The sequence below is a fragment of the Phalacrocorax aristotelis genome, chromosome 1 (genome assembly GCF_949628215.1).
Source record: "Phalacrocorax aristotelis chromosome 1, bGulAri2.1, whole genome shotgun sequence".
NCBI classification, from domain to species: Eukaryota; Metazoa; Chordata; class Aves; order Suliformes; family Phalacrocoracidae; genus Phalacrocorax; species Phalacrocorax aristotelis.
In genome coordinates, this window is record NC_134276.1 from 208,285,092 (window position 1) to 208,300,596 (window position 15,505).

The 15,505-nt window shown below is 35.9% G+C and overlaps 1 protein-coding gene across 1 annotated transcript in view; it reads right to left on the bottom strand.

Annotated features, from left to right (window-relative positions):
- PCLO (piccolo presynaptic cytomatrix protein) overlaps nucleotides 1–15,505 on the bottom strand; it is a 368,745-nt gene that overhangs the window by 40,954 nt on the left and 312,286 nt on the right. Inside the window, exons 22-23 of the mRNA XM_075081514.1 lie at nucleotides 11,014–11,155; nucleotides 7,479–7,546 (exon numbers count right to left, since the gene is read on the bottom strand). Coding sequence (XP_074937615.1) covers nucleotides 7,479–7,546; nucleotides 11,014–11,155 — 210 coding nt within the window. The remainder of the gene's footprint in view (nucleotides 1–7,478; nucleotides 7,547–11,013; nucleotides 11,156–15,505) is intronic.

Consider the following 15,505-nt stretch of genomic DNA (forward strand, 5'->3'; position numbering starts at 1 on the left):
GTATGATTTGTAGGTTAATTGGAGACTACTCTTGCTGGTAACCTTGAGCATGTGGATTCACAATTCATTTGTCTATTCATTCACTTCCTAACAAAAACACAGAAGTGAGCAGTTGTATGATATATAATGATACTTCTGATTTTCCTTGGAAATAACAGTTTTTAGACTCTTCCTAGCCAGTACTATACACGTGACAGTCTGACGTTGCTTCAGTAGTTGAAGCTCAATGCAGAGGTAAGAAACTGCAATGGAAGTGGAATTTTCCTGGCAGAGTCACTGGCTGTATCTGTTCAAGACAAAACACCGGGTGAAACGAGTGAGACATGAGTGCCTGAAGCTCCTAGTCAAAGGTACAGAAGAAAATAATGTCAAAGGATAAAAGTGTTCCTACTTGTTTAGCTGCAAAATACCTTTGCCTGAATGGGCAACTGTTCCCAGAATACCACTCACACAGTACAGGAGTATCTGCAGTTTGTGTGTTGAACCCTTCAATAATCATTGTCATCTCTTTCATATCATAGAATCATAGAATGATTTGGGTTGAAAAGGACCTTTAAAGATCATGTAGTCCAAGCCCTATGCCATGGGCAGGGACATCTTTTACTAGATCAGACTGCTCAGATCACCATCCAACCTGACCTTGAACTCTTCCAGGGATGAGGCATCTGCAACTTAGTGAAACCTGTTCCAGTATCCCACCACCCCTCATTGTAAAACATTTCTTCCTTATGTCCAATCTAAATCTACCGTCTTTCAGTTTAAAACAGTTGCGCCTTGTCCTGTCAGTACAGGTCCTGGTAAAAAGACTCTGTCTTCCTTATAAACCCACTTTATATATTAGAGGGTTTCAATAAGGTCTCCCCGGAGCCTTCTCTTCGGGTTGAACAATCCCAACTCTCTCAGCCTTTCTTCATAGAAGAGGTGCTCCAGCCCTCTGGTCATTTTCAGACAGGTCTAACAGGTCCATGTCTTTCTTGTACTGGGGACCCCTGAACTGCACGCAGCGCTCCAGGTGGGGTCTCAGGAGGGTGGAGTAGAAGGGCAGAATCACCTCCCTCAACCTGCTGGCCATGCTTCTCGTGATGCAGCCCAGGACTCGGTTGGGTTTCTGGGCTGCACATGCACATTGCTGAGTCACATATAATTTCCCATCTACCAGTGTCTCCAAATCCTTCTCCGCAGGGCTGCTCTCAATTAACTCATCACCCATCTTTGAGTAATGGGTGATGAGCTCTCTCTAAACTCCCTCCCACTTTACTCATTTTGCAGGTTGTGTTATATTCTATTCTGTAGTTGAGCCTTCTGGAAGAAGTAAACTACTATAATTTTTCTCATTACTGACCAAGAAAAAGCAACAAAAGCTGTTGCCTTAATTATTAGAAATAAATTGTTAGAGATTTCCTTCATACCAAAGGAAGTTAAGGGTACATTTGTAATAGCTAGAGTATTTAGGCTCCTCATATAGTTTGTGAGGAGGCTTTGCAGGGGCAAATTATAGCACATAAACTAGGTACTGATATTCTTTGTAACACTGGCCTGAAGTGGTGGTATACTGGTTCCCACAGGAAGTGAGGATGCAGTCCCAAATGCAGTGCTGCCGGGCTCTGGAGGCACACTGGAAACCATTTGCTGCCCGTAACTGGCTGTTCTCAGGATGATAACTGGTGTTTCTCTATTTTACAGCAAGGATTACTTTTGTCCTGTAGTCCCCCTGGTATCCAAGGGCTGCTGAGGTGCCAGGTAACTTTGCCTCTCTCCTTCTGAGATCGTTCAGCATGAGCTTCTTAGGACTTCCCCAAAATGGCCATTCCACTAATTTTGGCATCAAACTACCAGAAAATCTGCTTTCTTCCATGAATTAATGCAAGTCCCTCTTGTCCAAACCCAGAACATACGTCAGAGTCTCTTTATCACATTTTTTGCATGTTCATTCCTAAATCACAGTGCTTCTCCATTAAATATCAAAGAACTTATTCCAAACATTTAAAACAACTGTCTGGATGTTTCCCTTATGCACCTTTTTGGGGTGTCTATAAATGTTGTAATTCTTGTTTTCTTTCTGATTTTTTTTTGATGTTTCAGACAGTTAAAGAGAAAAATGCTTGTGAAGGAAAAACAGCTAAATATGTCTTGCTGGTATTCATGTTAGATGACCTAAGATGAGGTTATGTTTCACAGAAGTTACCTTCTAATAGTTTCAAAGATATAAATTAGACTTGATTATGAAAGAAGGAAAGTCTCAGATGATCCCAAAGTTATGTAAGTTTAATATTTAACCTGATGTCTGTCCTACATTGTTCCCAGTCTCAGTGTTTTCATTCAAAGTCACCACTGCTTGTGCAAGGGCAATAAAATTAACCTTAATTTTAATCCAGCAAGAAGTTCAATTCTAATTATAACTTCCTTCATAAATATTAAGTATCATATTTTAATCTGATCCCACAGTCATCTTTTTTGTGAAATGATACAGATAACTGTAAGAAAAGTTTCTCATCTCTAGTAGCCCCCACGTTTTCAGCCTGGCCAACCATGACATCAAAGTACAGATTTGTGCATACGTAAAACCATTTGCAAATCTCAGTAACTGTATTGTGATTAGCCCTTAATAATTTCCTTCATCTGTCTTTTTTCTTCTCTTACTTATAACTTTCTGGTTGAAGATCCAAAATTAAGACTATTTCTCTCTGAACATCCTCATAAGGACTAATATTACAGTTCTGATATTTCAACCAATGTAGTTATAAAAGTCAAAATGCTAAATTTTTTAAGGGTAGAGATGCAGCAAATTGATTTAAGCAACAACTCAAGGCCTTAGTCTGTTCTCAGTCATACCACAGTGAGTCCTTTGGCTTAAACAGAGTTACTCTAGCCTAAATAGACAGCAAATAAAAGAATTAATTTTTCTTCTGAGTTTTAATTACTTCGAAGAATGTGGCAATGCTTAGTTTTGCCTGTGCTGACGGTTTGTTTTATGCCTTATTTTACTAAAGAAAGCTAATCCACGTATTACTCCTGGGCATCCCTTCAAGAGAAAGCATGATACAGTTTGCAAGATAACTCACTCTAGGGTCTATTCTGTGCAGACATGATGGATGAAGATTTTACCAGGGCTATTCAGAAAGCTATAAAGGAAAATTTACAAGTCAAATAATTGCCAGTTGCTTACTTACAGAGGTCATGCATCTTTCCTCCAAAATGTTATTAGAATGACCACCTAGCCTGTTTTTAAGTTTTGTGTGGTATTTGAACCATTTTTCTCATAAACAGCGATTAGACTGTCTTAATTAATGAAATATAAAGTTAAGTGATGAAACTGTTAAAAATGAATTAGTTTATAATCCAGGCTGATGAACCACAAAGCTCAAAAATTAATAAAAGATGGGTGTTTTTTAGCTTAGAATCCTCTGAATAGATGAAATAAAAATCACAGTATTGTAAAATTTGCCTGTTAAAGTATGATGTTATCAAAGAGCTTGTTTGTTGCTTTCTTTTTTTAATCTGTAACTCAGACAAATACATAACATGCAAAAAAGGAAAACCCTGGAAGAGTGCATTAAAGGCTATGTAAACAATGAGTGCATATCACTAGTATGTCATCTTGCAGAAGTTCAGTATGTGTGCATCATCAGATTTCAAAATAGTACAAAACTATTCTTTCTGCTCGGGTGTGGAAACACATCTATGGAGGCGTTACTAGAATGTTCTGCAATTTTGTGTCCAGGTCCAGTCATTCATACAGGGAGTTTCTTACTTACAGGACTTCATTTTACTGCACTCAAAGGACGATGTTCAAAGGACCACTGGAAATGTCAGAAAGTGAGGCTCTGAGCCATGGCAGAACTGTGTAGAGAAGTTTTTGGTATTCAGGACATGGACTAGATGGGATTTTTTTTTTAACAAGTTGAAAAAACACTGTCTTGGAAGGTGTGGGTGGGGAGCCATTCTGCTCCTGTACAAGGTTTATAGTTTTCTGACTAAAAATCCTGACCATGAGGCCAAGCAGAGAGGATGACAGAAGCACTATGGGTACTCATTCACGCCAAAAACTACTGAATGAGTGAAGCTAGGCCATGTTTACTGACATGTTCATCTTTCCTAAGTCTTTGAGATGAACACCAATGTCTGTGATCCTAGGGGAATGATATTCTCAAAATGAGAAGATCCAAAATTTCCTTATAGTAAACTATTTCAGTTAAAATGCTATTTATATCTATATATCTCTTCTACTAGAAATAATGGCAGCTTCGGATTACCTAGTAAATCCACACTTTTGAAATATATCAAAATAATATTCCCCATGTATTTCTTAATTGGATATATAGTTGGTATGTGGAAAATACCATCTGGGATCTATTGGCTGAGCAGTTTCATAGGGCGTATAGACCAATTATGATCTACAACTGAATCAAGATATTAATCATGTTCTTTTAATTGTTAGTTTCAATCCTTACATGGAACACAATTGGGTTTTTTTTGTTTGTAACATCTGTAATATTCCATGGCATGTCATAAGAAATCTTAAAAAAAAAATGTATTGCACTTTCTGAAATGAATAGAGAAATTGGTTTGCATAACTCAATGAAGATCACAATATGTATCATAAGATTTACTGAAGTTTAAGAAGATGAAGTATTTCATCTGCTCAGGGCAGAATGTCCAGTGTACGATAGCATGCAACAATGAATATCATAAAAATAACTGTAACACAGTGTCCAAGAACAAAACTCTGAAATATTTTATATTATTAAGTAGTATGAAAATACAGAATATGACAAGATGATATGTTCAGAGAAACAAAGATTATCATAGCAATACTCACAGTTATTTATATTGACCATTTGGTTGTGTCAGCAAAGTAAATAGTACTGTTTTCCAATATTTACTTATAATTTACCAAATACAGCTTAATAGCACAAAAACTATTCCCAACAAAACAGTAGCACATTTCTCAAGCAGGTAAACAATTACAAAAGGAGAATATTTTCCCTTGGTGGTTCCACTTATGTACATGTGTAAAATCTGGTGTCATACTCTGTGAGCTGAATCTGAACCCTGTTTCTACAGTTTTGATTCAGCTGCCTGAAAACGAGTTTTCATTGGCATTTGAGAGTCCTACCTTGCTTTGCCTCCAGCTACTGGTCTTAAAGATCTTGTCCCTGTAAGTCCCCTGCCATGTATGCCAGACTTGTGTAAATGACTTGGATGACTAAAACATTTCAAGTAGCAGCAGGTCCGCATGTTTAAGCAATTGAATTTATTCTGCACAGTTTTGAAGAGAGTAATCCACAGGCTACTTTTCACAGAAGTTATCCATTAAGAATATTTGAAAATGTAAAAATAGTACTAGTATTGAAAAGTTTTAAGTGTAACACTAAATCCCTGTTTGCAAATGAGAATACAAATATCAACTATGGGAGCTCTCTACAAATTAATAAAAAATGAGAATGAATACTTTCTTCCCATTAATTGCAGAGCTCATCTGGTCCACCACATAGATAAATGCACTACAGAAAAGTTATCATTTAATCTTTAAGACTTTAAGATTTTCATTCAGTTTTGTTCATCTATGAAAAGAACACCACAATAATTCTATAATACTAAAGTAATTCTCAGTTAATCCTGAGTTCCTCTAAATTCTTAACTACATCCCCAAAAGATAATCACATTTACATGCTGAAACTGAAATGCTATTGAATTGTTTTCCAGCTTTTAATTTAATTTATCATTTGAGATTGATCTGTCCCATCAAAGTCAGTTAGAAATCAGACACTAAAAACTAGGCTGGCCACCCCAGCTTCTCTCAATGGAGACAAACCACACTTGGTAAGAACCACTCATTTTATCAGACATGGATTTGTAACTCCTAGATTTCTCAAGTTAGGAGAGTTGAATTGTACCATAAGTGAAAATTAGGGAATTGCAGCTCTTGAGTTATTTCCAGATTTTGAAGATGAGCAGAAATATGCTTTTGGCTGGAAAAGTAGTTTTAGTGACCAAATGCCATGTACATATCTTTTAGAATGCTTCAAAAGGTGTTGTTTGGTTGGGTTGGTTTGTTTGAGGTTTTTCTGAATGAAACATACATCAAATTAAAACTTTTTGTATTTGTTTGTTCTGAAATTTATGATCCAAAAACTTACATAAAGGGCAATTTATGATGAACAAAATGATGAAAAGCTATTTGTTTACAATTATCATTCTGTATAAAACACATCATGACAAATTAAAAATGGAAAATTCCTGATTTCCCATTTTCGTCCCACCATTTCTCTTATAAAAAATAGTTTGTTTTTCAAATACCTAAAATTACTATTGAACAAATTGAAGTTTGACAAGCAGATGAATTTGGATTTTTATAATGATGAGTACTATGTACTGAAAGATTTAGTAGAATGCATATACTGAGTTAAGGATTCTTGCTTTGGAAAGGACAGTTTTACAGTTCTACCTTCAAATTCTAATTTGGTTTCTTTAAATCTGTGGAACATTAAACCACTTTTACCTCAAATATAGCAACAGCGATTATTTACCCATGTATACACATTGCAGAAACCTGAAAAATGTTGATTTTTTTAAGGCTGCACTTAACATGAAGTTAACTTCAATTGTATATATGAATTTCAATTTATGAATTAATTAAAACCCAAAGCTGCATTGAAATGCGATAAAATGATAGAAGTATTATTATAATAATAAAATGAAGGTCATGATAATTGTTTTATATTTGAGGTCAACAGAAACATACACTTGAAAGAAAAAACCTTATATGTAAAGGGAAACGGAATTTTCCTAACATATCCTTCAATACAAAACACTCTCTTAATTTTCATGCAGTTGTCCATTATTACACACGAAAGAGATAATCACATTGCTTATGAAACTTTGAAAGCCATTCTGTTGGGCTCTTTCCAGTTCCAATTTTACAATGTCTCCTTCCTTGGCAACACCACATTCATACCAAAAAAAAATTCCCTCAGGACTTCCCATTCAGATAAGGGATTCACTATAGTCTAAGTGCAGCAGTCAAGCTTATATTTTTATTTAAACTTAATGTCTTATATAGGAACCAAAATTAAGAATTCCTTTATGAAATAAATATTCTGAAATGCTATAAAAATAGAGCCTGACAGCCACTGGATACTTTCTTCTGATTTAATGGGTATTGAGTCAGCTCCATACTTCATATTTTTTATTCCAATACTATGAAAAGCAATGAACATTGAAAGACAGGTATTATTCATTGCAGCCTAACTAATTAATTACTTTAAATAAACAGGTAAGACACTGTTCTCATTTAAACTGAAGACTTATTACATTGGTGCTATGTGTAAAGGGCCTTAGAGTAAATGAAAGTCAGGATCTTTATAATACAAAGAGAGCGTAGGCTAATCTTTCATAGCATAACAAGTAAAACAAATAAACATATCCATTCTATAAACATGGGATACCACTGTAGTGTTGTTTGTATTTCTTTTTACCTTCTGCATCGGTTAATCCTACTCCTGATGGCTTTACTGGTTCTTGTCCATTCTGGCTCATCTTCCCTCTGTTAAAAGATACAGTGGTAGTTGTCAATAAGATCATAAAAAGAAGAGATCTAAGGAAATGATACACCCAAACCAGTGAGGCTTGGTTCTGTACAAAAAGACAAATATCATGGGTATTTCTAAAAACCAAAAGCGTGTGTGCGGGTGTATTTAATTTCAAGAAAATAAAGTGGACAGTAGGTTTTTTTCTATTGCTATTTGGACAGATTACTTAAGAATATTGTTTTTTTTCTCTTTTGGAGGCAACTGCAATCACATCTTGCTAAGCTGTACATGATTACAGAATGGGGCCATCAGGTACTTTCTGCTACCTGCCCCCTTTGGCCTGTTGTTCTGCAATCAGTCTGCATAGCTCCTTTCCTCATTTATCCTGTTACGGTGAACAGTGAGATATATAATGAGGAGTCACCAAATTGATATTTGGTCTACAATACCATTACTTCAAAGGTAAGGCATAATTGTGGTAATTATCTTCTTTTAATTATTGATTTTTACATTACAATTTAAATTTAGCATAAGAAACAATTAACTTCTGAGACATATATTAATCTTAAAATGAGTGGAACAGATCATGCTCTGGAGGTGCCTATCTTTCTCCACTGGATGGAGAAAGAACCTGGACTAGTCTAGATGTCTATTTTTAGACAATGAAAGGTAAAATGTAAGCTATCTTTAAACATACTTGTTGTAACCTCTAAGGCATGATTACGATCACTCTCAAAAACATGTCTGCTAATATCAGATGTTTGTGCTTCTGTTTGTCTTTCTCCTTAAGACACTGAAATGCTGTGATAGAGAATATAAGGCATTATCTTCAGATGCGTGCGATTCCTCTGGGGTTAAAGGGTCAGTGCTGTTCTTTGCTACCGATGAGCCAGCTTCATGTTTCACAGCAACAATGGAAGTTGTCCAAGTCCACAATGAACTAACAAATTAGTGTAAAATGTTCATTTTTAAAGTCATTTTAAAATCAATTTTAACAGAAAGTTATTCTTTTCTTCTGTGAGGTAATGTTTTGTAAGTGTATTACAATCATGATACAAGAATTATTTGTCCCTAGGGTTAGGTTCCTTACGCATCGTTCAGTTGCTTTTTACCTTTGCATTCAAAATTAATATAATTTTACAGACATTGCACTGTTATAGATGGTTACATAATACAAAGGCATAGAGAATCTGCTCATAATTATAGTTGATATAATGAGTAACTTTCAGGGGTATTACAACTGGATAATAAGAGTCTTCTAAAAAAATATCTCCCAACTAGAAAGGCTTTACAAGATTTATTTGGCTGTGTACAAACCTATATAATGATTAATTTCCCTTGATAGTTATAGCGATATTTAATATGGGCAAGTATTCTAATTAGTTACCTTATCTAACAATTCCCATGGTGTCACTATTTAATTCTTTTATTTTGCTTCATGACTAAATGTTCCTATGGTTAAAAGCATTTGGACTAAAGAGTTTAAAACTCGGCTTATCCAACACTTTTTCTATTCATAGATCAGAAGCTTAATCTAAACAGGGAGCTTTTAACCAAAAATATTTTTGTATGCCAAGGCACCTAAAATTACTTTTCTCAGTTACACTTCACATCCAAATAGTGAACTGTGGTCTTATGGATATGCTGAATTAATGTGCAAGGTCAGAGTCCCTGAAGTCATTATCAACCCAGCGTGAATGCAAATATTGACTAAAATGTCAGTCATACATATATTCAGATATATAAGAATTTTTATCCAGAATTTAAAATGGAAACAATTATCTATTTTAAAACATTCTCCCTAGGGATGATCCCAAAGGTCTCTGATACTGTAAAAAGTATTTCTGTCATTCTTTTTCATTACATTGCAATGTAAAGCCCTTGAGACTAACATGAAAAAGAAAACATTTTCTGTCTATGTAAAAGCCCTGTGTAACTTTTAAAGTCTCCGTCTAATGTCAGCGTATAAAAAATTTCCTTTGAAAATGCCATAAAAAGAAGATGCTCTAGCCCTTAACAGAAAATAAGAGGGCTGGATATATTGTATTTAAGTAAAATTCATGGGAACAAAATACTATATGAGAAAAGCTGAAGCCTTGGAAACTTCTTCCTGCTTTTCAGTAGAAGTGCAGCTGATTTCAGATTTAATAGGCTGGTGAATCTGTCAGCCAAATACTAAGTAACTGTAGATACTGTTACATTGCTGAATAATACACAATGAGTGATAGTATTCAGACTCAAATTTAGCATATGTGAACTAAAAACTTCTACTGAGAGCTCCACCTCGTGTTTCTGTGCACAAAGATTTTATGCATCTTTGCTTTCTCATTAAGAACAATGGCAAAATAATTTTCTTTGTCAAATCCAATTCAAGACAGTCTTTGCCACTGGGAAGTACAGCTCATTTTAACAGAGAACAATGTGACTGAAATGTTCAATGAGGATTAAGCGATTGGCACCCCCCAACCTGAGCTTACATTGTCCTCCTAGATTCTGAAAATGAGACTGAAATATTAGATTCATGTCTATTTCCCTTTTAGTCACTAATAAACTGTAGAAAAAATATCATTGAGCTTTATTTTAGAAAATGATGAATACTTAGAAATGCCACAGTTCTAGAGAATGAATTTCTTCTTCCTTCAAGCTTTTTTAGGAAGATTATATCAAACTCTTGTGACTAATAATTCAAGACTGCAGGGAAAAAGCAAAAACTTATGTTCCAGAGAAATACATGGAACAACTCTTGCAGACACTGAATGAGCAACAACCACTAATATTTTGAGAACAGTCAATCTATTAAAAAGTCAGATCAGTTGATCAGGAGCAGTTATTTTTTCCTGTAAAGTAATGTAAATGTAATTGCCAAATGAAGATGGATGCTGCCAAAGTTGAGGGGTAAAAATCCTGGCAAAACTTTTCTCTGAGGTGTAGTTAACCAGGTAAAATGGCCGAAAATTAAATAATTTTATAGGATCATTGCACTGATAGTAGCTTGATAATTCCTGCAGGGGCTCCCTCCCCAAAATTTTTTGTCAATAAACAGCTTCTGAGAAATTCTACTCAAATTCTTAAAAACTTGGGGAAAGTTAGTTTATATGCAGAATCTGAATTTCAGTTGCACTAGTAACACATATTTCTAGAAGGTCAATCTGAAAACTTAAACTAAGCATTCTCAGGCTTACGAAAGTTATACTTCTAAAACCTAACCCAAGCATCAAAGGCTGAGACTTGCACCTCTTCTGTGTGACAGCAATAAATTCATGAAGTTGAGGCACAGGTTTGGATGGTTATTAATAATTCAGTATTCAACAAAGCAAAATAAAAATGCAAACTCGGAAAAAATTCTCCTCCCCCTTTAGTTGTTATTCTACTGCGTAACTCAAGTCTGTAGAGCAAACTGCTTAAGAAGATGACTGGCAAGTGAAAGGGCTATAAATGATCAGTGCACAGAGGATATGGTATATTAAAGGAAAAGCCTTACATTCTTGGGATGGGAAATAGATTATTCTCTCCTGTGGCACTGCTGCTGCCTTCGCTATCCATGCTGTAGCCACTGCCAAAACTACTGGCTGACGAGCCAGTGGAGACAGAACTTTCTGCAGGTCGGTGATTAGTAGACCTTGCTGTACAGGGCGGGAACAGTGGGTTACCAAAAAACTTGTAAGGCATCAGTACCATCCACGTTAAGAAAAAATGTAATTTATGAAAATCACATGCTGCAAACGTTTTCAATTTTTTACTTTACATTCCAGTATTGCGTTATCACCTCTTGCAGATGATGTTTATTTTCACATAGAATAAGGTGTTCTAAACCAAATAGTATACAACCATACTTTTTCTCCAGTCATGTTAATTTTACAAATCAACAGCCTGAAGGAAAAAAAGAATGGGTTAGATTGATTAATACTGCTTTTCTGATTAAAGCTACAGAAAACCAGTTATTCATCTGAAACATTTCATATGGTAATCTCATAAAAATGAAAGTCCCAGTGGGCCTTCTTCATATTCCTTATGAAACATTCTTTGCATTTGGTGATTTTGACAAGGAGAGGAAGCTGAAAGGAAGTATAGGTACACCAGCTATAGTTACAGAGACTGTACAAAGACCTCCACCCCTCTTGAGACATAACACAGCTTCTGCATTATATTTCTCAACTGCTTTTACCCATCTGGATCTTTCTTACTACACACCTAGAATTTCAAAGCACGTATTTTGATAGAAGGTGCCCCAACCTTGTTTAAGACCATTTGGTGTAGAAAATGTACACCAGCATGTGTTGTTTTTACCCCAGGTGCCTTATTTCCTGCTTTGGATATTATTGTACTACATGAAAAAATCTTCTGGTATTCAGCCTTTGAGAAATATAAACAAAAAAGGACAAAGTGACATTACACATAAAATTAATACAGGAACAGTAGAGTAGCTATTCTTATATTGAATAACACAATTGTCTGAGAATATTAATACAGATTTTTGGAATTTTCTGTTAAATGTCCTCTACTACATCTACTATTGTCATGTTTCATCTATTCCAACTAGCTGAGCATATATACTGAAGATAAAAAATACTTTCTTGTAAAGTCATTTTTCTGTGAAGACTTAATGAAGTTTTATGTTATTTTGGTGAACCGTGAACCTCTATCGCAGGCAGTTAGAAGAGACTCTTGTTTAAACAAGAAGTTAGTCAAATATCTAAATAGAAATGACCTCAAATAAGAGCCAGAGTCCCAATGGTGTCTTGCCTTAAACTGGCAACCAATATTATTTCTGTCTAACTAAATGAATAATAGTTTTGGTGAAGACTGCTTCATGCCACCTAGTGTGGGACCGGGAAGCTGAGTGTGACTCCTCAAACATAATGCAAAACCAGATTAATAATTGAAACAAGAGAGGAATGAAGCAATCCACGTATCGTCAATCCTTCAGCCAAACTGTGAGTTAAGACAGAACTCTTACTCTGCAAATCTCTTCACTGCTAAACCAAGCTGTCACATAACTTTTTTTTTCTTTAAACTCTGTTAGACTCCTCTGTTTTAGTACTGCCTACAGCCACAGAAGGAACCTGTCAGTCTAAGTTATTTTCAGACAAAAATATTCTTTAGCTCCATTTCACAATGTTATACATTGATCATAGGCTATCTTCTTGAATATTATTACAAATTAATAAACTGTAAAATCATAGTGTTATTAATAGATACTCTCAGTATCTCATCTGGAGAGAAAGCCAGCCATGCTTTTTCCAGCAGAGACAGCCAGAGCACAGCAGCGTGCCCTGCTCAGGCAGCTGTGAGCAGTGGTTGCTCTATCACTTTCAGTTTGTGGTACTGTGAGTGAATTCCTGTGACTACGGTGACATGTCAGGAAACTGCGGTTGGGAAATGTTGGGCAAGAGCGAGATTTCAGAGAAGAGAGATCAAGCTCTCCTTTACAGTGCATTATTGCCAGCTACCCTGTATTCAACAGCCTGAACTGGGGCTATGTCATGCCTGCCCCAAACTAATCCATAACCTCAGTTCTCATAGTGTTCATGTGACCTGTATGATTTCTCATGTCTGTTTTTTGGGATTCTGAGGATTTCTTTATGTTGGGTTGGGGTTTTTGTGCCATGGCATGACAAATGCCTCATAGCAAGGACAGTCAGGAAAGGCACACATCTGCAAAACCCTTGGAAGCCAAGACAGTATTGTGTCAGCACAAAAAGGTGTCTTTAGTCCTTCCCTTAGGCATGAATTTGCTTAGTGTAGCATATGTCTCCACCATAACATATGTGGCTGAAAGGGTGGTTCATATATGGGCTCTTATTTTTATTGAATTTGCTGTAAAAGCTAGTGCCTGAAGTAATGTCTTATATTTTTACTAGTAAATTTCTAAAACCAGTAAGAACCTAGACTTTAGTTCAAGCCAGGAAAGCTTGAATTAAGCCTTTATAAATGGTTTAGAAGTTCTGCTACATCTATTTATAATCAAAACATAGCTGTTTGTTTTGAAACAGATGTATCCTGATGATCCATTCAGTATGCTGTATTTTTAGTTTCTTTACTGTTTTTACTAATTTACATCATTTTCTATATTGATGTTTTTTCCCAGAAGATCTCTTGGTGAATGGTTATAATGGATCTGAGTTTAGACTGTGACTGGATTATGAAAATTCTGAAGTTCAATGTTATTCTTTTTTTTCTTTCCTATCTGCTTTATGAAAGTAATGAACTACAACATCAGTTTGCGACAAGAGATGAAATCCACAAATAGATTTACAGCTGGTTTTGTGACTAATTAAGAATCTGGATACAGAGAAATGAGACACCCACAGTTTCTATATACCTATATTTGTGCAGATAAATATAGTCCTCTAAGCTGCTTCTGCTGGTTAGACGGGAAACTTCCAAGTTCTGAAGATGTTGCAATGCCCGCTGCCAGGCAATATTTTGTCTGAGGCTGAGAATAACCATGGTTAGATTTGTACTCTAAGCTGAAAGTTAGAACTTGTTCCCTGCTCTCATATGCAAGGGACTAGTTTGTACAATCATTTGCAGTCTTGCCCTTCCTCCTGGAACAAATACAAACGTTGTCTTAGGAACTTTAACAAGAAAGGCTGAGTTCATTGTGATACTCCTCTAGTCTTACTAGCCTATGTAAGGCTGTGAAGCCCTATGAGTGCCAGAGCAATTCCCATCTTTCTTGGCCAATTGGGTTTCTACCAACATAAAGGACAAGTAACAAAAATGAGATTAGGGCAGGTCACTTCTGAGTTGCAGAGCTTCTGCTTACAGCTGCCTATGCTAGAAAATGCCTAAGTTCTCAGGTTTTGACATCAAAGTTCTGGTGGGAGGTGCCTTGGTCTGTAGAGAATTGAGCAGATTTGTATGTATTCACTTGTCTTTTGAGGTCCAGAGATTGGATATTCTCTTCTGGTATCACAGAGGTGCCTTATACCACAAGGTATCTTTCTTTGCCTAAATATACAACATGTATTTGAATGGGAGCTTGGGCAAAAGCGAGTGCAATCATTTGAATATTAAATATCCAGAGTATGGAAGAACTATGTTTCCTTCCTTCCTTGCCCATTCTTTTTTCAAATCTTTTCCCTGACTGGGGGGGGAGAACCCCAACAAACCTTTAAAAACTTTTAAAAACTTTTAGAAATTCTAAGGAAAAAAAACTTATCATATGCATTGTTTTGCTGCCAATTACATAAGATGCTGAAATAATTTGTAGAAGAAAGAAAAGGCTCTTCAGGCCTCAGCAGATGGAAGAGACTAAGCTTAACTGAAGATCATTACCCAGCATCATCATTTGGTCTCTTACTGGAAGAGAGGAGATATCCTTTCCCCGCTTCAGCCACTTCTCCATGAACCGTTTATGCAGTTTATCAGGTGCTTTTTTATCAGGTTTATCAGGTACTTTTTAAGGATTGTAACTTCAGTGATGACTGGGCTTTCCAGCTGTTGGACTATGAAGAATAGAAATAGGAAATGAGAGTTTAAAACTCTAATATGAGCTGCTTCCTCTGAAATAGTGCATGGAATTACCTATTATACAAAGCTGTTGTTTCATTTTCATCTGCTAATCCTATTGTAGCTGGTAGTTCCCCAGTGAGATAATGTGTTCTCCACTTTGAAGGTGCGTTGGTGGGTAGACATGTCATATTTAGTATCTAGCAATGTGGTGTTAATGCTGCCTGTGAGTGACACTGTTTTACTGTCTGTTGTACAGGCTGGCATGAGCAGAAGTTTCAGTTCAACTGTTCTAGTAAATAATATATAAATGAGTTGGAAAAGTTCTCGATTGCTTACAAGAATTCTTTCAGATTCTAAGAAAATGGATCATAAAGTTATCCCTGGTGTAGGATCAGGGGTTTCCAAGCCAAAAAAAGATTATAATGGTTAGACAGATGCCTTTTGTAATCTGTATTGTTTACAGGGGAAAAAAAAAACACCTTTCCTTCAACAGAATGATATTTGTCTGCATATTC